The following is a 22745-nucleotide window of genomic DNA, read 5'->3' as shown; positions in this document are numbered from 1 at the left end:
AAAGGAAAGCGAGGGCGCGCGCCACCTCGCGCACTCGCGCACGCGCAGAGGGAGGGAAGGTGCTCCGAGGGTTGGCGCGCGCCGCCTTTGCCACCCGCGCGCCCTCAGCAGCCTTTCAACTGCCGCTAGATACACATACACACACCTCGCCGCCGCATGACGTCAACTTGAGGCCACGCCTCTTGGTTTTTTTTTTTCGCGCGCCCATACGCTCCACCGCTTTGGCTCTCTCTCCCTCTCTTTTTTTTTTTGAGCGCAGAAATAAAAGGGCGTGAAAGCGCATGCGCGAGGTCTTAAAGGGGACGCGCATGCGGATCAGTTTTGGAAGCTCAAGGAAAAGGGAGTAGTAGGAAGAGGAGGGGTGGTGGACGTGCGAGGAGCGAGGAAGGGAAAGTACAGCGCGCACTCCGCAGAGGGGAGCCCCCGCCTCGCCTCTCCTCTCCCCCTCCCCTCCCGGAGGCTTCCCGCTATTCTTTCCCCCTGCTTTAGCCTCCATTGGATTGCAGTGCCATTCTCTCCCCGCAGCAAACATGTTTTTGAACCTCTGCTGTTTCTCACAAAGTGGGACCAGTCTCTCTGTAGGCCTGCCTTTATGTATAGACATGCACTCACACAGAGACATCATATGGGCTGTAAGTGTATACATATTTTTCCCTTTGAGATATATGTACATATAGACACATAGATTCATATTCGGCTATAGGCATATAAAATTGTCACTCGGGATACTCTATGCACACACATACACTGAGATACGTATATAATATAATACTGCTGTATAATATAATATACAATATAATATTTATCGTGTCAGAAGCGAACCAAAGGTACAAGTTGTAGTGTATTTGAAAACACAAAGTTAAAAAACAACAACAACAACTTGGCATTATACTAAATGTCCTTTGATCAGTAGCTGGCCACTTGGAGTGCCTCTGGTGTTGCTGTAAGAAGGTCCTCCATTGGTCATGTGGCAGGGCTCAGACTGCATTGTAAGAGGTGGTCTGTGGTTTGCTCTTCTCCACACTCACATGTTGACTTCACTTTGTAGACCCATTTCTTAAGGTTGGCTGTGCACTTCATGGTGCCAGAGCGCACTCTATTCAGCACCTTCCAAGTCGCCCAGTCGTCTGTGTGCCCAGGAAGGAGTCTCTCATCTGGCATCAGCCGCAGATTTAGGTTCCGGGCTTTAGCCTGCCACTTTTGGACTCTCGCTTGTTGAGGTGTTTCTGATCTGTAGGTCTTAGAAAAGTATTTCTTGATTTAAGGCATTGGAATGTAGGCTGATACCCAAACGGGATGGGCTGGAGATGTCAATGCCTTGGCCCTTCCCTTGCTGGCTGCTACTTCCAGGAAGATGTCAGTTGCTGCAATGCCGGCTAAAGAGTATAATTTCTCCAGTGGTGTGGGGCATAGACATCCTGTGATAATGTGGCATGTCTCATTAAGAGCTGTTTTAATGTGGTGAGATGTGTTCCACATATTCAGCAGCAGAGTAGCAAAGCACAAGGGCAGATATCTTCACTATGTCTGGTTGTGATCCCCAAGTTGTGCCAGTCAGCTTTCGTACAATGTTATTTCTAGTGTTCACTTTTTGCACCCACAATATAACAAATATATACATATATATATACATATATAATATTGTGCTATGCTAATAATATAATACATTGTATATACTTATAATATTTTAATGTAATACAATACAATACTAATAATACTACAATATAATGATATCAAATAATATTGTAATATAATACTTATATATCATAATACTACTGATAATATATAATAATATATAATGATAATACTGTTTTATTATTGTATATTTTAAGTTGTAATATTTTTAATTGTGAGCCTCTTTTTTCTCTGCTTTTTTCCAGTAGCTGTTTGACTATGTGGATATGATCAAGGGTGGAGTAGCCGCATCTAAAGCTTGCTTGTTCCCTGTTGATTTCTATATCTTGAGATATTCTTTGTAGCAGGATCCTTGTGAACATTACCAAAGTCAAATATCTTTTCATGTGTGTATTTATAGAATGTTTTAGATCATTATGTGTTTTAGCAATGTAACATTCAAGTCACGATAAGAAGCGAGTAAGAAATAAAATTATTATTATTATTATTATTATTATTATTATTATTTATGTGTATATGTGTATATATATAAAAATTCACTCTGAGATGCTATATGTGTTTGGGTATATTGTATATATCCGCTCGCACACATGCATACACAGATACATAAATGGATTGTATATGTATATGTAATATTTTCTCTTTGAGATACTCTACAATCTGTATTGTTTTTTAAGTTGTGAGCTGCTTTGGGCCCTCATCCTGGGAAAACATGGGATACAAATAATGATAGATTTTCCTCCCAAATATCTTTGGGAAGTCATAGATGTCCCAAAGAAGGACCGATTCCAGTGTTGTTCTGACAATGTTCAGAAACCACAAGTCGCCCATTTGCTGCAATGTGAGATTTACAAGCTTGTTTTGTTTTTCTTGGGGGGGGGGGAGCCCAACCAAAATGTTGTGATTTAAAGAAAGGTCTTGAGAACTGAAGAGAAAGATGTATCATGCCATCTGTTATTTTACTGGAATAAAGGCATAGAGCATTTTCAAAGCACGTCAACCTCAGAGAGTTAAGGTTTATTTTACTCTTTACACTTAGAGCTATAAAACCCTTCAGAGATCTCATGCTTGTCTGTTTATTGCTTTAATGCAGCCCTTCCCTTGTGAAACAGGACCATCAGGCGCATTCCTGGCCTCTCCGTATCCAGAGTCCTTGTGTTTATTTTGGGTGCCGTACAGGTCATTGGTGTGGAGGCCCAACCTTGGAGAAGGGAGCTGCAAAGAGGAACCAGAAAAGAAAGATTCAGCAGAACACAACCGCTACCGACAACACAAACAGAAGGTCATAGGCGGAGATAATTGGGGAGATGCAGCAGTTCCTAGGTTCCTTGCAGCTGTTTTTTCTATTCATGTGAGTCATTAGTTCCTGTGAGAAATGCAGCTCAAGCATGGTAATGTGTATTGTCTTTCCTACTTCAGAACCACAGTTCCAAACACAGGGAAAGTGAACTCTGATTTCACCCAGTGAAAAAATAAACCCAATTTGAAAGAATACTCAGAGCCACTTTCTGTGTGATGCCTTTCCTCCCTAGATTAATTTTGACATTTTCTTTGTCACATTTCCATGGCAAGAGGGAGTCCTCAAGGAAGCTTGTTGTTGTTTTGTTCCTTCAAATCATTTATCTATCATATTTTTTTCTTGTCAGAATTTATTTTTGCTTCCCTCTGAGGCTGAGAGAGTATGACTTGCCTAAGGTCACCCAGTGGGTTTCCATAGCTAACTAGGAATTTGAATCCTGGTCTCCCAAGATTATACCACCATTACACCACACTAGCTCTCTCAAGAAAGCTTACATCATATTAAAAACATAATTACTGGATGTGTATGTCAGGGAACTTTACTATACTACTAGAGCTGAAGAAAAGATTGTGTTAACACCTGCAAGAATGTCATCCATTATCTTACCAGTTAGCAATCTTGTAGATACTTGGACTAAGATCTGCTGAGGGCAACAGGACATATTTGAACCTCTATAGATTTGGACTTATGGCTAAATATGTCAAATGTGTTATGTTGTCTCCCTACTCCCAAATAGTGATGTATGCAGAGACAGAGGGTGCATTTACACTGTAGAATTAATACAGCTTGACACCACTTTAAATGACATGACTCAATGTCATGGAATCGTGGAACTTGATTTTACAAGGCTTCTTGCTTTCTCTGCTGGTGCCTCATCAAACTACAAATCCAAGGATCCCATAGCATTGAGCCATGACAATTTGAAAGTGGTGTCAAACTGAATTAATTCTACAGTGCAGATCTTCCTTTAGTTCTTCTTTAATGTGTACATATTACCAAACACACCATAGTGAATCCAAACAATAATTCTAACAAGCAACATATTCCTTGGATAATGATCTGCACAGCTCCCCTGATGCTTGTCCAGTTTTAAGTACATAGAAACTACGTATTAGCTATCTCCCATCATATAGCAAACTACTTTTTCTCAGAAACCCATTTCCAGGAACCTCACCTCACCCCTACAAGTAAATTACGTATTCAGTAATTTTCTTTTGTCAAGGCTATGATCACTTATTCACAGTTATTAAATCAGCCACGTCTAAGGTTGCCTCCACTGGAAAATATGTTTGAGATTATGTGTGTTGACATGGAGACTCCAGTAATAGTATTTGATCCTCAAAAGCAAATTCACACAAATAGTTTAGTCTTCCCTACTACGAGCGATTACCATCACTTGTACTTAATTTGCAGAGTGTTGGAGTAGGAAGTTTTCATTGTAAGTTGTTATCTACCGGTGCATAAGTGAAGGGGCGTCCAGGTTTTCAGCAACCTCTGTGAACTATTTCACATAGAACCTTTTTACATTTGTACAAACAAAACATTTTGCAAACTGTTTCCTAGGAACTGATTCCTAGATGGATCTGCACCTAGGCAAAATGGAAGGGTATGTGATGGCTGCTGTCTCTCCTACAATTGATAATGACTTTGTTGATTGCTGTTAGGATTGGGAGATACAGGAAAATCTTAGCTGCAACTGGGCATGATGGAGAGATATCTGATAGTTGTATTAAATTCTATCTTGCACTAGACATATATAGAGACAAATATACTGCTATATACAGGTTTATTAAAGTTTGTCAGGGATATAGTTGCAGGGGTGGGGTAAAGGAGGGTATCCATCTAATAAGAATTCTGCCAATCCAAGTGAAATTTTCCTTCAGTCTCCTACCTTTTGGTATTTAAGAGAGTAAGACACTGAAAATAATTTACACCTAAAACTCATGTATTTGCCGTGTTCATATTTTGATAACTGTGCCTCTTCTTTCCTTTGGATATCGATACTGAACTTCTGGATGCTCAACTGAAATGTAAAGTTACCGCAGTGTTAGAATTGCTTCTTATATGATATTGAATGATTTTAGAAAAAAATTCTTATGGGGAGGTGATGCCCTTATTTTCCAACATGGTACATGGTACATGTACGTCATGGTACACTGTCACTTCTGACTTAGATGTGGGTTCGTTAAATGATTTGTCATCAAAAACAACATTTACAGTTCATAAAGCAATGTGGCACTTTAGAAGTTGCTATTATGTTTGAGTTATACACTCCTTTCTGTACCTTCAATAAGGCTACTGTGTTGCGTTGCTCACTTTCTTTAGGATGTATGCAACTCTTAAGTATTCTGATAAGCAGAAAAAGGTGTTCAGTTTACATTGCTGGAGCAATCAGCACTCTGGAGAGCGCTTGCCACTTTGTTTTGTTTAGTTATCAGCAGATGCCTGGAAGAAGTACAAAAGGAAATTGAACGTTGACGTCACTGCAGAATGGACCTGATGAGGGACAGAATTGATAAGATGAAGGCCAGTGATACAACTGAGGCTCTAAATGAGTCCATTTGAATTGTTTTTCCATATACTCTCCACCCTTTCTTCTCTTTATAGGATCTGTATGGGCCTAAATATCCCGAAGGCATCAGATCCTATTTGATCTCGGAAGTTAAGTAGGGTCAGCTCTAGTTGGAACTTGGGCGGAAGGCTGCCAATGAAGGCTGCAAATATAGCTATAGGCTGTATTTTAGAGAAAGGAACAGGTAAAACCACATCTTAATGTTTCTTGCCTCAGGAAACTGAAATTTAGAGGTTGCCATAAATTGACAGGAAACATGAACCATATGACGTTCATGTGGTCACCATTTGTTGACAGGGGACTTGAAGGCACACACACACAGCAACGCAACCGGTTAACTTAATTCCCCTTCATTCATTTGTTATGTTCCACAACTTTTTGTACAACATTGTAATCTGCATTTATTTTATCAGTTTACTTTTATTCACTTCACATTTCCACATTTTCAGTCAGGAAATCAGGCAAAATGTTAAGCATCAGGTAAAAATCATTTATTTTCATCGTTTATGTTCACAGAACATCACTTCTTGTTCAAGGTTTCTAGCAAATGCAACAACTTTGGATGATTCAAAATTGTATTGACATTTTTCTGATAGAGAATGGATAAAATCTATTGTCCCCTATAAACTCCTTATTATTGCCTATCAGCTTCATAAAGACATTCTTATAAGGCATGTAGATAAAAGAAAGATGAGGTATTCCTATGGTGTAATCATCTCTTAAGTGGGATTGAGAAAATGATGTAGAGATGGGGCCAAAGCTGTTTTGATTTTATTTTTAGTCAAGAAATAGTGATAAGATTCACAAATGCATGTTCACTCTTGTCTAAAGATCAAAATGGCATCCTCTCTAACATCATTCAACCAGCAGCTGAAGACCTATTCAAGCAGGCTTTGGTGAATAAATCTAGGCTGATGAGAAGATCAATCCTCATTGGATGATGTGAAGTGCAATAAGCAAAAAGTGCAATAAGTTCTGACAAAACACCACAATAACATTTTATTGGTTTTAAAATGTTTATGTTTGTTTTATTGATTGCTTATTATGTTTTATTTATTTTTTATTTATTAGCAACATTTATATCCCGCCCTTCTCACCCCGAAGGGGACTCAGGGCAGCTTACAATATTATATTATTAGCATAGCACAATATAAGCATTATATATTACTATATTGCACTATACCACTATATTGCAATAATATTAGTTTTGTATTTGTATTTTGATTGCTGCTGATTTTGTATTGTATTTCACAATACTTTATATATTGGAAGCCGCTTTGTAAGGGAGAAAGGCAGGATATAAATAATAATAATAATAATAATAATAATAATAATAATAATAATAATAATAATAATAATAATAATGTCAAATTGAATTGCTGCAGAATGCTGACTGACCATTGGAAAAGAAGACCAGGGAAGAGCAATCAAATGCCCTATTTGACGCAAGGTTAAGGAACCAATAACTCTCAACCTGGGTTTAAAGCCCTCTGGAAATTATCAGTGCAGGTTTCTGTCAGACTTATCTGTCTCTTTCCCACAAGGCCACTTGGTAGAGAGGGAAAGGGAAAGGAGAGTAGCAGAACCAGAGAAAAGGAAATAGCTGAACTACAGACATATTCACCACGAGCTTCAGCATCAACCAATGCCAGCAGGGAACATTTGATGGTATGCTATACGCTAGTTGGTATCCAACTTTGACCCTCCAGATATTTGGGACTCCAACCCCCAGAAGCCCTGGCCAGCTTGTTCAATGCTCAGGAATTCTGGGAGCGGAAGTACAAAACACCCGGAGAGGAAAAGGTTGGACATCACTGGTCTACAGTCAAAGGGACTGCAACCACAGCTAAATAAAAGGTTGCCTTTTGTTGTTCCAAGTTGAACCAAACCTTTTCCAATCTTGGACCCAATCAATTCAGAGTTTTCGCTCTGGGAAAGCTCCCACAGAACTCAGAGCAGGTGTGAAATAAAGTTTATTTTCAAAGTGCCCCAAACATTGGGTCCACCAACTGCATCCATGATATGCTGGTGACGTGTAAGGGAAACTGTCATTACACGATTTCTCAATTGAGTAGGGGTATATGTTCTCAGGAGCTGGCCTACGGTTCTAGCATTCGAATATAACATTAAATGGACCACAAACCCATTGCCTTGTGAACAGCAACTACTCAAGACCTCCACTGCAGCTGTATTGATGCTTCTCCAACTGCCCATTAGTTTCTACAGGTTTCTACAGCACTACCTGGCACACTAGCCATCTCATTACATTATGCCAATGCATCTTCTTGCAGACACTTACATTTTAAGGCAGCATATTTATCCTACACCATTACTTCATTCACCTAATAATGCCAAGGCTTAATGTGTCAGACTCAGATCAATGTTTAACCATGCAGCAGAACTAAGAACAACCTATTAAATCTTTTGTTAATATGCGAACATAATTTCCTAATATAATTTCCTAATAAGATGAACAGATTAATGTTAAGCACATATGAATTCGAAATATTTACTTCATGCTCTTCAGTATGTGCCAAAGAATGATCTTATCTGTAAAATTTGGCTTCTTCAGTATTACTGCAGCAGCCAAATGGCAGTGGGGTCTTTGTTGGAAGTATCTGACCAAAAAGTGGACAGCTATCTGGCAGGAAACTATAGCTGCATTGCAGAGCTCATTTCAAGCAGACAGACCCATTGGCTTCCAATATCACTTCCTGTTTGATGAAATGGCAGTCTTCATGACTGAAGTTTCTATGCTGCTTACGTCAGCCAAAAAGATTATAAAGCCAGGAAGCTGGTCAAATAACAGTATATGGAGGATGGAAATTATACCTTTTGTTTGGGGGGGGGGGGGTTACTTCAGTTCCCAGTATCCCCCAGATAACATGGCTATGAGATTCCAGGACAAATGTTTCTCATTTTGAATGTAGTCACGTGGAGCCAGCATGATGTAGTGATTTGAGTGTTGAGCTAAGACTTCAGTAGATCAAGATTCAAATACACACTCACCCATGAAAACACACTAGGTGAATTGTGAAGCTCACAATATCTGAGCCTCAAAGGAAGGCAACGTTGACCCTCTTTTGAATAAAACTTGCTAAGAAAACTTTGAAAACAAGAGAGCCAAATGTCCATATACAGTAGAGTCTCACGTATCCAAGCTAAACAGGCCGGCAGAAGCTTGGATAAGCGAATATCTTGGTTAATAAGGAGGGATTAAGGAAAAGCCTATTAAATATCAAATTAGGTTATGATTTTACAAATTAAGTACCAAAACATCATGTTTTACAACAAATTTGACAGAAAAAGCAGTTTAATACGCAGTAATGTTATGTTGTAATTACTGTATTTACAAATTTAGCACAAAAATATGATATATTGAAAACAAAAATGGCTTGGATAATCCAGAAACTTGGATAAGCGAGGCTTGGATAAGTGAGATTTTGCTGTACTTAAAAAAAGCTTATTGTGTAGTGGAAATAAGAAGTGAGGTAAGATAAAGCAAAGAACACACAAGCAGAACCTCAAATGAAAATTAAAGTCAAGCTAACCGAGCTAATTGCCTTTTACCTGTTTGATTTGGGCTTTGTGTTTTACACTTCATCAAAGAAAGGATGCTGTATGAGAGAGCACATTTCATCCACCAACTATTATTAGGAAACAAACGAGGAGTGAGGATACTTATTTTACAAGAATCTGAATTCTGTAGCAGGCATCTTTACAGAGACGACTTTGACCAATGGTGCAGGACTCACATTTTCTGTAAACAACCCTAAACAAATATTTTAAGAATTAACTTTTCCCCATTGAAATTCCATATGAAATTGCCCCTATTCATTCCTATTTGCAGAGGTAGCTTTCCTACCTTTACAAATATCAAAGGGGTGATTCTGATTGGAAACACAGGGCTCATCTCCAAATGGGAAGGAAATCCCAGGGTTCAGAACTGAAGCCAGCCCCCTGGGTTATACTCCCATCCTCGAGAGCACCATTTGTTGTTTCTTCACCTTTTGTATAGGTTTTTCTCTGTAAAAGGTTTGATGTGCTTCACCCAACGTTTAGTTACATGCAGTGAGCTTTTAACTAGAATACGTTGTCATTTTTGGCCTTTCCTTTTGGTCTTCTGCCCCATCCACAGGTATGTTGAAAGAGAAATGGTTGGAACACTGTATCTTATGTGTTCATGAATCCCATTTTATGCTGACTTGTTATTTTGTCTTGGTGTCACTAACCCCACCATTCACTCAAAGTATATTGAGATGTTTCAATTTTCTGAATCGAGTTGTACGGTTGCAACTGCATAAAGTACAAGCCCCTTTACTCCAGTACTCTTTGCTAAAAACAAACCCTTGGACAGGTAATAAATAGTCAGCTGTTGACTCAATGTATTATGGGGTGTAATTCCTTGGAAATAGTCTTGGATGTTGAAACAAGCTTGACGTAGCTTCAATTTACCATGTTCTGGTCAGTGCATAGAGAAACAGTGCTCAACACTTTTACCCCATAGTTACCAAGGTCAATAAAACCAAAGAAAGCTCAATGCTAGACATTCAACTCACTCCACTGGGTGATTGGACTTAGCATGTGCGTTGTTGGAAATCCAAACTGCTGTTCATGAAGTCCATTCTGCCTTGCTTTCTCAAACATTTACTGACTTGGTATGCTTAATCCATCATCCTGGATAGCTTTACTCAGTCACAGCTGTCAAAGCCTCCGGTACTTCATGAAAAACCACTAATAGTTATGTTTTATGGGTATCATGTTAAAGTTGGCAGTTCTAGAAAAACTAGAATTTACATCTTTAAACATTTTAACCTCTTTTTTTCTTGTACAATTCTTTCAAGAGTTTGGAACAGCCTTTTATCTCCAAGGCTGCATGTTGTTTTGTTATTGTTTCTGCACTTTTTGTATTTTGCATGTTGCACCTTGAGTATTTTGTGAGCTGTCCCAAGCTCCTCTGGGAGATGGTGGAGTATAACTAAAGTTCATTAAGTTTATTAATTACCTTGTAAGGAGCCCCCAGTGGTGCAATGGATTAAACCTTTGTACCGGTGGGACTGCTGACTGACAAGTTGGTAGTTTGAATCCGGGGAGAGCAGGTGAGCTCCCTCTGTCAGCTTCAGTTCCCCATGTGGAGACATGAGAGAAGCCTCCCACAAGGATGGCAAAACATCAAAACATCTTGGCGTCCCCTGGGTAATGTCCTTGCAGATAGCCAATTCTCTCACACCAGAAGCAGTTTCCCAAGTCGCTCCTGATGCAAAAAACAAACAACCTTGTGAAGAAGGTTCAACTAAAAGATACTATGAATATCCCATCTGGGCAAGGATTTAAAGCTAGGCTTCTTCAGGTGAAACATCCCAGCCATACTGGCTGTGCACCATTCCCCAGAATAGAGAAAAATTGTATTTGGGGGGGAGGGGGGATGCAGTATTTGCACATTGTACTAATGAAACTTAAAGAAAGTAAATCAAGGCTGGGAAACTTAGAAGACTCTTCCACACAGCCATATAACCCAGAAGACTAAGGCAGAAAATCCCACATCTGCTTTGAACTGCGTTAACTGAGTCCACACTGTCATATATTCTAGCTTAAAGCAGAAAATGTAGGATTTTATTCAGCTGTGTGGAAGGGGCCTTAAATCCTCCAAAGGTTTTGGATATTAGTTCCCAAAAACTTTAGCCACAGAGCCAACGGTAAGAGTTTATGGGAGCTGTAGTCTAAAGCTCATGGAAGCGTATTTGGATGACAACGGCTTTTCGACTTAAAAATAGAGATGAGCACCACCCCCCAGAGTCGGGCATTAAACAATGTCAGGGGAAATCTTTATCTTTACCTAGTCTAAAGAAACTAGAGATAAAATGTTCCATGCACCTGAAATATATTTACCTACAAGCAATTTTAAACAATGGAGGCCAAAAGACGACACAGAAACAGGACGTTAGCTAAATGTCAGTTCTCATTTATTGTTTTTTGATAATCTTGTTTGCAACATTTACCACATAAATCATCTAAATAAATAGATGCTGTACAGTCTCTTAACCATTATCAGTACAAAAATAAAGCCGCACATTGCATCAATTACAACTTGCTTAGATCCTTTCATTTGTATTACAATCTCTGTTTGAAGCAAACACTCAGTCACTCACAAAAAGGCATTAAAACTTTGATTTATTTTTAATCATGTTTGGAATTTGTTCAGCTCCCTCCCCCGCCCCCGATACATTCAGTTAGTCTGTACAAAAAAAAACAAAAGAGAGCAAAAACAAAGAAGCTTAATCTGTGTGCAAAGGAAGCTTTCATGTGCAAAGATTAACTTGGACACCATGTCAAGAAGGTACCAACTCAGGTATCATGCCAATAAGGAGAAAGGGAAAGAACACATCCACAACACACAAAATGTAAAGAAAGCAACACGTCAGGGCTATTCCTCCCTGCCCCACGCACATCACAATTACTCTCCCCCCTCAAAAGAATATAGAATTGATGACCACAGTTCAGACTGGCATCTTGAGAGAACAAGCAGTGCAAACAACAGGGAAGAAAAGAGCTGAAAACCTCTTCTATAGGATATGTACTTGGCACTAAAAGAAGACATTTATAATGCCCCATTTGGATAGCTTGAAAATCTTCCACTTCTCACCATTTTCCTCACCTGTCCGCAAAAAAGAGCCCACCAGTCATTTGGAAAGGCTCCTGTACATTGCTTATGGCCTCTCCCAAAAGTTTGACTTAGTCCTACACCCTTCATTAGCTATTAAAGTGCAATTTGTCAGGGGAAAGGGGAAAATTGAGAAAATGCATTAAAATATATTTTTATATACATATATAAAAATGTCAACACATACAAATGGAAATGATCCATGATGCTGCATTTGAACAACATTCCCAAGGCTGGAGGGACATGGATCAGAAGCAACTTATTGCTGGAAAGTGCTTGGAGTTTAAGAAGAGTTTTGAACTATGTCCACTTCTCAAGGTTTATGCTTCCCTTGCCTACATAAAGGCAAGCCTGACTTACTAACTGCAAGATGTGAAGTGAAAATATCAGAGCAACCTATGGTCTGACACAAATCTTACCAACGCTGTTACTAAACAGCAAAAAAACTAACCCTTACTGAAAAGTCCTATCTAAGAAAGAAGTATTACTGAGCTTAGAGTACTTTACTTCCATGTAAGACTGAACAAGACTCTTGCCTTGATGTCTTAGGCAGTGTGCCTACTGCTTGGTTAAGACATATGCAAAGGAAAGTCTACATGGCAGGCAAATACAATGGGTATGATCTTGGTATTGATCTGCAGCTATGCCACTCGTGACTGGTTTTATGCTTTATCACAATTTCTCTTTAAATAGTGCACTCGTTCATAGAACTATTTAGCAGTGCTTGGGGAAAAATGAGATCTGGATTTTGATTCATAAAAAGTTTGGTGCCTAGACTAGGTTTTCTTCTTATTGGCAGACTCTGTTCACCCCCTTTTCTCCCACCAACTCTGTTGCTTTACAAGCAACAGACTAAGATACCATCCCATCCTCACCTTATACTTGTACAGACCTAAATGTTTATTTTTTCTACCTCTTGCCATCTCCTTGAATGGCTTTTTCAACTAAAATCTCAACACTGAATGCCAATTCTATTGAGTTCTGAGGAAAAGAAACAGAACGATAGTCTATCTTAGGCATGGGCACACTTTGGCCCTCCAGGTGTTTTGGACTTCAACTCCCACAATTCCTAATAGCCAGTAGGCTGTTAGGAATTGTGGGAGTTGACGTCCAAAACACTTGGAGGGCTGAAGTTTGCCCATGCCTGGTTTAGAGAGTAGTCAAACCTTAACTACTCCCTAAATAGGCATCTTCTGAATGCATGATTTGCATTCAGAAGATGACCAGTTCAGTACCTGGTGTCTGAACTTACCCAAGATTGCTAGAAAGCAAAGTAGGGAGGGACCTCAAGAATGGTCACCAGTCAAGAGCAAACAATATCAGGATGCAAATGCCAATGATCAGGTTCCCAACAAGGCAGCCTCAGATGAGAGCACTGGAATGAGCCAGTCTGAGTAGCATTGGCAGAGGTTCAAGTGCAGAACTTGCAACCATGAGGAAAAAAAACAGAACTATGATCTCAGGACCTTTTGGAGGAAAAGAAACAGAACTATGGTCTATCTCAGGTATGGGCAAACTTTGACCCCCCCTGGGGGGGGGGGGAAGTTTGCCCATGCCCAGTCTATCTGGACTGTCTATGGTACCTTTTCACTCTGGTGGGAAGCACGTGGTCCTTCAAATGCAAAGTTAATGGTGAGGAATAAAAAACCACAGTTCAGTAATAGCTGGAAGGCAGCATAATTCTTACCTCTAACTTATATTTTCAAAAAATCAAGGGGGGGAGGGAGGGAGAAGAAGGGCTGCCTTTCTCATCGAACACCCTTAAGGAAAACCTATCCTACATTTAAAAAGAATGTAGGAAAACCTATCCTACATTAGGAAATGTAGGAAACCCTATCCTACATTAAAAAAAACCCCAATTTTTAAAATACCCTGCTGAAACTGGGAACAAGGAAAAATAACCACATGAAAGAGGAGGCAAACTCATTACTTACTTGCCTTATCTTAAAACTTGGAATATGCTTATCCTATGCAACATGGTGCTTCCATTAGGAAGATGGTCTTCTGTAAAGTGCCACAGTGTTTCTTGCTTTAGAGCAGTGGTTCTCCACCTGTGGGTCCCCAGGTGTTTTGGCCTACAACTCCCAGAAATCCCAGCCAGTTTACCAGATGTTAGGATTTCTGGGAGTTGAAAGCCAAAACATCTGGGGATCCACAATTTGGGAACCACTGCTTTAGAGTAACATTTCTTTGTTAGAATATGCAGTCATCTTATCTTTTGCTGCAACACCCGTTTTGACTGAATGCACATAGGTACCTCAAAAAGCATCAGTATGACTATACAACTTATCAGGCCAGCATTTCAACTCGCATTGCTGTAGATTGTATTGTCATAATGTAGTGGTTTGAGTGCTGGACTAGAACTCCAGGGAACTAGGGTTCAAATCTCCATTTATCCCATAAAAACTGCTGGTTGGCCTTAGGCAAGTCATATTCTTAGGGAAAGCAATGGCAAAACCTCACCTCACAAGAAATCTTGCCAAGAAAACACTGTTATGGATTCTCTAAGGAAAACCTAAGTCAGAAGTAACCTGAAGGCATACAATAACAACAGCAAGGTTGCACTCCTTTTTTATGATTTACAAGAAACAGGTTCCTTCTATTTACAGCTATTTTTTCTAACATCTCTAATGTTACTTCCCAGAGTAGTTCAGAGTCATTTTTCCCCTCAATAATGCTCAGAACATCAATATGGAATTCCATATTCTCTCAGATGCAGGCCATGAGAGCATGTTCTGTACATGCAACATTTATATACATATATGCTAAACTGAAACATGACCCCTTTTTAAAACATACCGTCTCACGTACTTTGCTCACATGTAGAAAATAAAATAAAATAAAATAAGTCAAACAGCTCCTTAACAAAAACAAGGTGCATAGAGGGGAGGTATCGAACAGCAAAAAATACAGTACTGGATCCAACTTGGAGTAGCTTAGTGGCTACTATACAGTTATCTAAGAGACAATTTGTCACTTTGGCATAATTTTACAAAACAAGTCATCTTTTTTGGGCGTGATTACAGGTGTTAAATGATATTTTCCTAACAAAACTATACTCATGTTGAAGCAATGCATCCCAACACTTGAACAGCATAGCAAGAATTTTAACAGAAATTAGGAAATACAACTACGTAATAGTTCTGAAAAAAGGAAAACTTAATTCTAATATATTGTTCTATATAATGGAGCTAAGAATACTTTCCTTTCAAGCTTTTTCTCCTGGCTGATATATATATATATATATATATCATACATGCATATGATACAAACTAAAACAGAATCTGTTTCAAACATTGTATCATATGAATCTACCACTCTGTCATCATCCTGGCATACATTTTCCTGTGTAGGGAAGATGACACATTAGAGATTTTAAAGCTATTTAATAAATAATTTAAAACTATTGAATCTTCTTTTCCCTGACCTTTCTTGCCTTTCTTTGAACATGTAATATTCCCAAAGTGGCTGTAGGGTTATCAATACTGTATTATTTACCCACCACCATCATGAAATCTATGTTCATTTGATGTTAAAATATCAACAGTGATATTTTTTAAAATTCATTTTTATTGAGAATAAAAAGATTTTGAAGAGATAGGATAGAAAATTGTCTTTCTTATTACAATAAAAGTGCGGGAACATATAAATTTAAGTTTTATCCTCATTTTTCTATTCCTACTATCCTTAAACAGTGATATTTGTATCTGAAAAGGAAGTAAACTTACTATGTACAAGTCTTGTCTCAAGACCTGAAATTTGCTCATCCCATGCAACATGGTGCTTTCACCAGGAAGATGATATTCTGTAAAGTGCCATAATGTTTTTGCTTTAGACCAGCATTTCTTTGTTGTTGTTTTTTTTTAAAAAAACAAGATGAAAATATATATCACACTTCAGCATCTGGCTTATCACAAACAGAAGTGCATATTAGAATCACAGGTCATGAGTACACTGGCCAGATCTAAGCCAACAATACTATAAACCATGGTTTATTCCTTGCTTACAAATTTTAAGAGCATCCAAATTCTTTAGCATCAAAATAGTCGCTCCTATGGCCATTTAGTTACATACATGCACAATACCCACTGCATTAAAGCTAGAGGTATTGCTGCTAATTGGAGCCAATGTGCAAACTCAGTTTTAAACACACAGCCTCAGATGTACCAAGTTTTAACAGCTAGGCCTTTCCCTCCTCTTTATCGCATTTTATGATTTTGACTAACTAATATTTTTATTTGTATCTCCTTGCAAAGTCCATCCAATGGAGGAAAGACAGGAAGAATCCTAGGTTCTCTTCTCCAGCATTAAAATGGGATTACTAGGCAGCAATTCATCCACAGACTGAATTGCCCTGGAGGCATGCTATCACACCAGAAACAAGTCCTTTGTTCCTAGTAACTAGAGACACTCCAACATCAATATGTCCCTAACTGAGTTTGAAAGAGGGGGAGGGAAGAAGAGCAGAAGCCCTATTCAAAACCTCTTTTCACTTAGTAAAGAGCAGCACAATTGAAAGAACACAGATCTAGGTCACAAAAGCCACTCTCAATACAACACCATTTCAAACTGCCCAAAAGAAAGAGCAGGGGAAGCAGTCTAACTTCTAAGGCTTTAGTTGTAGACATGGGGGGAAGGAGAGAGGAGTAGCCAGTTAGCCTTTTTCAGCAAGGAGTCTGGTGTGTTCTCTTAAAAGGCTAAGAAGTTTTATTTGGCATAGGCTCCAATGGCGTATGCCAGCTTTTTCAGCTGTATCTGATAAAGTGGTCAACTGTCCATGAAGGTGTGTCAAACGTAACTTGAGGGTCTTTAAGGTACCGTAAGAATCGTTTCTGTTTTCTTCCCAGGTTGAAAGGTTAATTCTTATGTACCTGTTCTGTATTTATGTAGTAAAGCTTTGATTTTCAACATCACTTAGTGATGCTTTGTTTGCCATCACAGCCTGAGTTTCAAGAGAGGCAAAGCATGCCATGGATATGTCAAAGGAAAGGTAAAGTGTCCTTTCCCCACCAGATCTTTTCTTCTTATTCCGTATAAGCACAACCTGAAATGATTGCAAGTTTTCACATCAAATAAGAAAAGTATTCAAGGTTGTACAGATGTAAGGATAGAAAAAGTGACCCAAACCATGTGCCCATCCTCGTTTCCTCTAGCTAGAAAAGAACTGGCATTAGGAGGCTGAAAAAGGACAGGAGACACACATGCTCAGTTGCTGAATTGTAGCAGCATGTCTGCAGAAAGCCATGTAATAAGGCATAAGCTCGGAAAGAAGGTAGATGCTCCTTATCCAATCCTACTCTAGTTCAATGTGTTAGAATCCTTTACTGAGCATAAGTGGACAGCAAAACGGAAAGAATAGGGGAAAGTGAACTAGCCTCTTCACTACCTACTCCAGCACAGTACAAAAACATATCTATGAATTTGCCATAGAAATGGAAATCCTAGGAATAGAAGATGGTGAAAGAAAAATTAATTCCCAGATGCATTCTAGAAGGAGTTTTCAAGCAGTCTACATGTTTAAATAATTTTGTTTACTTATGCAAAGCTAATCTAATTAGTTGTTTCATTTCACTTGTGCCTCCTGTTAGTACTGAATAAAAACTTCAGTTAAATATATTGAACTGCTCTTTCTTCTTTTTTGTGATATAGGACCCTATATTCTTTTCATTGAATTTCTACTCTCTGGTACAAAGAACAGATCTGCTTCTTTAACGGAGGTATACCTGTATTTAAAAGGAGGAGAAACAGTTTTGCATATAGGCTTGAAAAAGAGAGAATTATCTGTATTGCAGACTTGTACTCAACAATCCTTCCTGGGAGATGAGCTAATGAAAATGTTTAGCCTCTGAATCAGCGGAAATTTCCCAGAATCTTTAGGGCTAAAACCAATATACATTTTTAGTGTACATAAGGCTTAAAGGGAAGAAACTAGCTCAGAGAGAAATTAGGAGACCAAGCAAAGCTTTCTTTCTTGTGGAAGACTTTAAAGGAGCTAAATGTACCCAGATGTGGAAACATATAGTAATATAAGCCTTTTCGTTTGCAAAAGTGATGACTTTAGAAGTCATAACTACAGTGAATTTTCCAAATTTTATGAAAAATTGTAACAAGACTGTATCTATCTTAAGGGCACAATATTGTGAAATAATGTTGTAACCCAGTCCTTTTTGGATTTAAGGAATCCAAATTGGTTTTTACCTGATTATAGTTTTTTTCGCATCAGGAGTGACCTGGGAAACTGCAAGTCGCTTTTGGTATGAGAGAATTGGCTGTCTGCAAGGACATTGCCCAGGGGATGCCCAGATGTTCGATGTTTTACCATCCTATGGGAGGCTTCTCTCATGTCCCCACATGGGAGCTGGAGCTGACAGAGGGAGCTCACTCGCTCTCTCCGGATTTGAACTGCTGACCTGTTGGTCAGCAGACTTGCCGGCATAAGGATTTAGCTCACTGTGGCACCGGGGGCTCCTCCTGATTATAGTGACATGGCTTAACAGAAATTAAAATAAAAATATGAATAATTCCATGGTATTATTGCCTATCATCTTCTAAAACCAGAGTTAGAGGCAGAGACGTCAAGGGCAGTCAACCGCCCAGTTGCCAACTGACCTCATATAGTGAACTTTTGAATTACAGCTTGTTAGTGAGCTTCAAACACCTAACCTTTTAGAGTGAGATGATTTATTAATTTCTGTAAAACATCTGAAGAGTACAGATCTGTTAAATCTCTGTTCAACAGACCATCAGTGATCACAAGTTTTAAGGATTTGTAAGTGGAAGAAGCAGAGCTTGGAAATGTTACTTTCTTGGACTACAGCATGGCTAGTGGACACACTGGCTGCAAGATTCTGAGAGGTGTACAAAGAAAAAAAAACCCTCTGATTTCCCAAGCTGCAAGACGACATCAAGAAAAAGACAATGTGATCCTTGAGACACAAACTAGATTCTAGTGCAGCATAAGAAGAATTTCAGTTCTAATTTTTGGGATGATCCAAGACTAAAAGCTAACTGAAGAACTCAGGAGATATTCCAATTCACACACATGCCGTTTTTCAATTCCCATGGTTATCCTGAGAATAACAACTTGTAATATTGGCTGAAGGATTCTAGGAGGTGCAACACCTCAAAAACAACCTTTCTAATCTTTGTTCCTCACATGAGGAACTCAGTATTGAGACAAGCTGTTGCTCAGCTAATGCTTCCCAGAAAACGGAGCATTTATAGCAGGTGACCCCAATAACCCAGATGTGCTATTCTATAGCCTGATGAAAAGACAAAAGAGGCCAGAACAGATTGAAAGATGGGAGGAAACTCAGTATAGTCCACTCCACTCCCAAGAAGCCAACCCTCCTTTGTCACTGTGAATAGTTTAAAATATCATGATTTATACCCTTTGACCCCACAGTGGCCTTTAAGGACTCTGGGAAAGAAAGAAAAAATCCACTATTAGTTGCAATGCTCTTAAACAGACAGAAGCCACCCCTAAAGTGGCAGGTGATCATTTTCTATAATACCACCACAGTCCTTCGAAATCTGGCTTCAAGTCTATATTATAGAGTAGCAGGCAGACTGTGCCTACGAATTTCAGCATGATTTCTATACATTTGTCAGATTAATGTAATGACACACATTCAGGAGGAGGGATACTTTTATAAGACAGACAGCTGAGTTCAATAAATAAAGTGAATGCTGTTTAAAAGCTGTACTACTTTCAGTGGGATATACCCTGAAATACATCTGGTTAGATCTACAGCCTTACTTTCCAGCTTCTCGTCCTCACTTTCCATAGGAATATTTTTCTAGTTTGAATAAATTTAAAGAAGTACATACACACACAAAAGCATACGCTAAAGCTATTACAATCTATAGACTACAAAATCAAACACACAAGGAAGTCCAGCACAAAATTTCAAGGCATTAAAGTGCGAGACAAGGCTCTGTGGAAGTGGAAGCAGCTTCTCCCTGGCAAAGGGAGAAATCGTCACGAAGAGTTACCCTCATCTTAATAGAAAGATGCACACATAAGGGCTAGAGACTTGGAAAGGAAGAGGGATAGGCAGGGGAATTCTGTCTCTGTAAGAGGACATTAGAAGAGAAACGAGTTTGCAAGCCTCCTGTGTCTCTTCCAACCAGAAACCCTCAATTCCCCCCTATTGCCAATATTTTTGACACCTTTCTGTGATCAGAAAGATCAATACTGGTTAGTCTATACCAGGCATTGGCAAACCTGGGCCCTCCAAGTGTTTTGGACTTCAACTCCCACAATTCCTAACAGCCTCCGGCCCCTTCCTTTCCCCCCTTCAGCTGCTTAAGGCTGTTAGGAATTGTGAGAGTTGAAGTCCAAAACACTTGGAGGGCCTAAGTTTGCCCCTGCCTGGGCTATACCCACTCATGGCCAAAGCCACAAGCCTAAAGGACAATTGTTATAGTTCTTCTCTAACTCTGTAAGAAAACCCTCCACTCCCACTTCTAACACATCCAAAGAACTCCAAAGCAGGTAAAACACCAGTTTCTTATCAATGGACATTGATTTCCCATCAGCTCGCATAAGAAATAATTTGGAGCCTGGCAAATATTTAAATACAAGCAGAGAAAGGTTTGCAACACTTGCTTGGTAGCCGTGCGCACTGTTGACACTACCACATTGAGAACGAACCAAGCAAGATGGGTTGCAGCAGAAATATAGGATTTTTTCTCCATTACAAAGTCTTTCCACAATTATTTACATATATAAAATTACAACTTCTAGGCAACTTCATCCTTGGTCAAGGTGCATGACTCCAAAGACAACAGAAGGTAAACATATAAAGCTACAGTTTGCTAGCCGCTAGCCACAGCGGCTTCATTCTTACACCTCATTACTCCATTGTCATTATTATTCCAGTGGGACCAATACTACTGGCTTCTCATTTACCAGCTGCTATTCAAGGATTAAATCTGCACTCCATGTGTACCCATGCACAAACAGCCATTCAGTTCATCTTCCACCCCATAGGCCCTTCGCATTTCTGAACACAATCATATCCAGGTGGGTTAGTGGGTGGATAGAAGATTCACAGATTTTCCAAGACCAAAAACCCTACCCATGTCCAATTGCTTGCTAAGAGTTTCTGCAAGTCTGACAAAGACTTGTTGGATATTGCAGTTGATTTTGCAGCAGACTTTACATTTGCACATTGCAACAGGCAAGGCTGTGGGGACTCACTCTACCCCACATAAACAAACAGACACGCAGGATACATGCTTGTGGCTGCAAAATGTAGCAATACATTGCCAGTGGTAGTTACTGAAGTTTATCTGCTGGTAAGCCACAGATTATTTAGGAAGAGAGTTTCAAAACCACTGGTCTACCACAATGGGATGAATAAAAGCAAGATGAGCTTTTCTTTTGCCAATGTGCCTGGTCACAGCAGCATTGTTTCTGGATCTTGTTTCAACAAAAGCATAAAAAGAGAGGTCACCAATGCAGGTGTTCTCTCGAGAGATGCAAACACACAAGCCAGCATACCAATTGTATAGCCAAGCCTCTCAAATCGATTTGTTGAAGCACTGTGGACATTAGCACATCTTATAAAGCCCTGGTAAGAGAGGCAGCATCAGAAATGCCATCCCAAGAAAGGAAGGAAGGACTATTTTTCACAGGGAAGTAGTTTGACAAGGAAAATCAACACTGAAACATGGAAGAATACAAAGATATTTGTATTTTTGGTGCCTTCCCTACTTTTGGACATTCACCCCAAGCTACTACATTTATCACGAATAGGCTATAATTGCTACAGGGCATGAACAACATTCTTCCATAATGCATCGTGAACAACCAACCTTGCCAATGAAAAGAGTTTCAGTTTTCCAGATGGACAAAACAACAGACAGATAGTATTATATCTATATACTCACTCACTCTCTCTCTCTCTCTCTCTCTTTATATATATATATATATATATATATATCTTATAGTAACAAATGAGGAAAAACATAGGCACCCCCACATTGCCTTTTTATGTTTTGTTTTTGCGTATTTGGAAGGAGAGTAGGGAAGAAAAAAAAAGAATCAGTGAGATCAACAGTCAAAATAAAACCAAAATCCTCTGTAAACATTTGTGAAGGAAAATTTTCGGATTTTGCTTCTTAAACAATATGATTATATGTAGCCCACCCTAGAAAAATCTGCCTGGGAATGCAGGAGATGAAAACAAAACAAAATGAAACAAAAAACTGAGTGAGTTCCCCAAACATGGAAAAAAGTAAAGAAAAGATGAAACAGAACCGGAGACTCAGAATTGGATGCTTCGGTCTCGGAAGAAGCCCTCTGCCATTTGTGCTTCTCTGAAAGTCACGGTAATGGAGTTTGCTGTGATATCCGTCACTGTCACTTCATTTGGGGGCAAAGCTGGGCTCCATGAAAGGTTGCCTTCCGTGGCTTCTGAGCCCACTGTGGAAAGGGAAGGAGGGAAGTTAACAAAATGGGAGCAGAGAGGAAAAAATAAAGACAAATCAGGATTTAAAAAATGTTATCTCATGGAACTGACCAATTACTACTGCAAAGAAACAGTGGAAAAGAGACAGAAGGTACACCA

At 39.2% G+C, this 22745-nt stretch overlaps 1 protein-coding gene and 1 long non-coding RNA gene across 2 annotated transcripts in view; one reads left to right on the top strand and one right to left on the bottom strand.

Annotated features, from left to right (window-relative positions):
- The first annotated feature begins 94 nt into the window (after nucleotides 1-94).
- On the top strand, nucleotides 95-11762 carry LOC103278856 (uncharacterized). The gene is made up of 3 exons (XR_506369.3): nucleotides 95-632; nucleotides 1881-2021; nucleotides 2729-11762. It is a non-coding gene; the product is annotated as an uncharacterized LOC103278856 (long non-coding RNA).
- The window catches only part of cbx7 (chromobox 7), a 32592-nt gene continuing 21295 nt past the window's right edge, over nucleotides 11449-22745 (bottom strand). Inside the window, exon 6 of the mRNA XM_016993694.2 lies at nucleotides 11449-22600. Coding sequence (XP_016849183.1) covers nucleotides 22443-22600 — 158 coding nt within the window. The 3' untranslated portion in view covers nucleotides 11449-22442. The remainder of the gene's footprint in view (nucleotides 22601-22745) is intronic.

This window comes from Anolis carolinensis, chromosome 5 (genome assembly GCF_035594765.1).
Source record: "Anolis carolinensis isolate JA03-04 chromosome 5, rAnoCar3.1.pri, whole genome shotgun sequence".
Taxonomy (NCBI): domain Eukaryota; kingdom Metazoa; phylum Chordata; class Lepidosauria; order Squamata; family Dactyloidae; genus Anolis; species Anolis carolinensis.
Note: the sequence above shows the minus strand (reverse complement) of the source record. Positions and strands in the feature narration are given on the sequence as shown.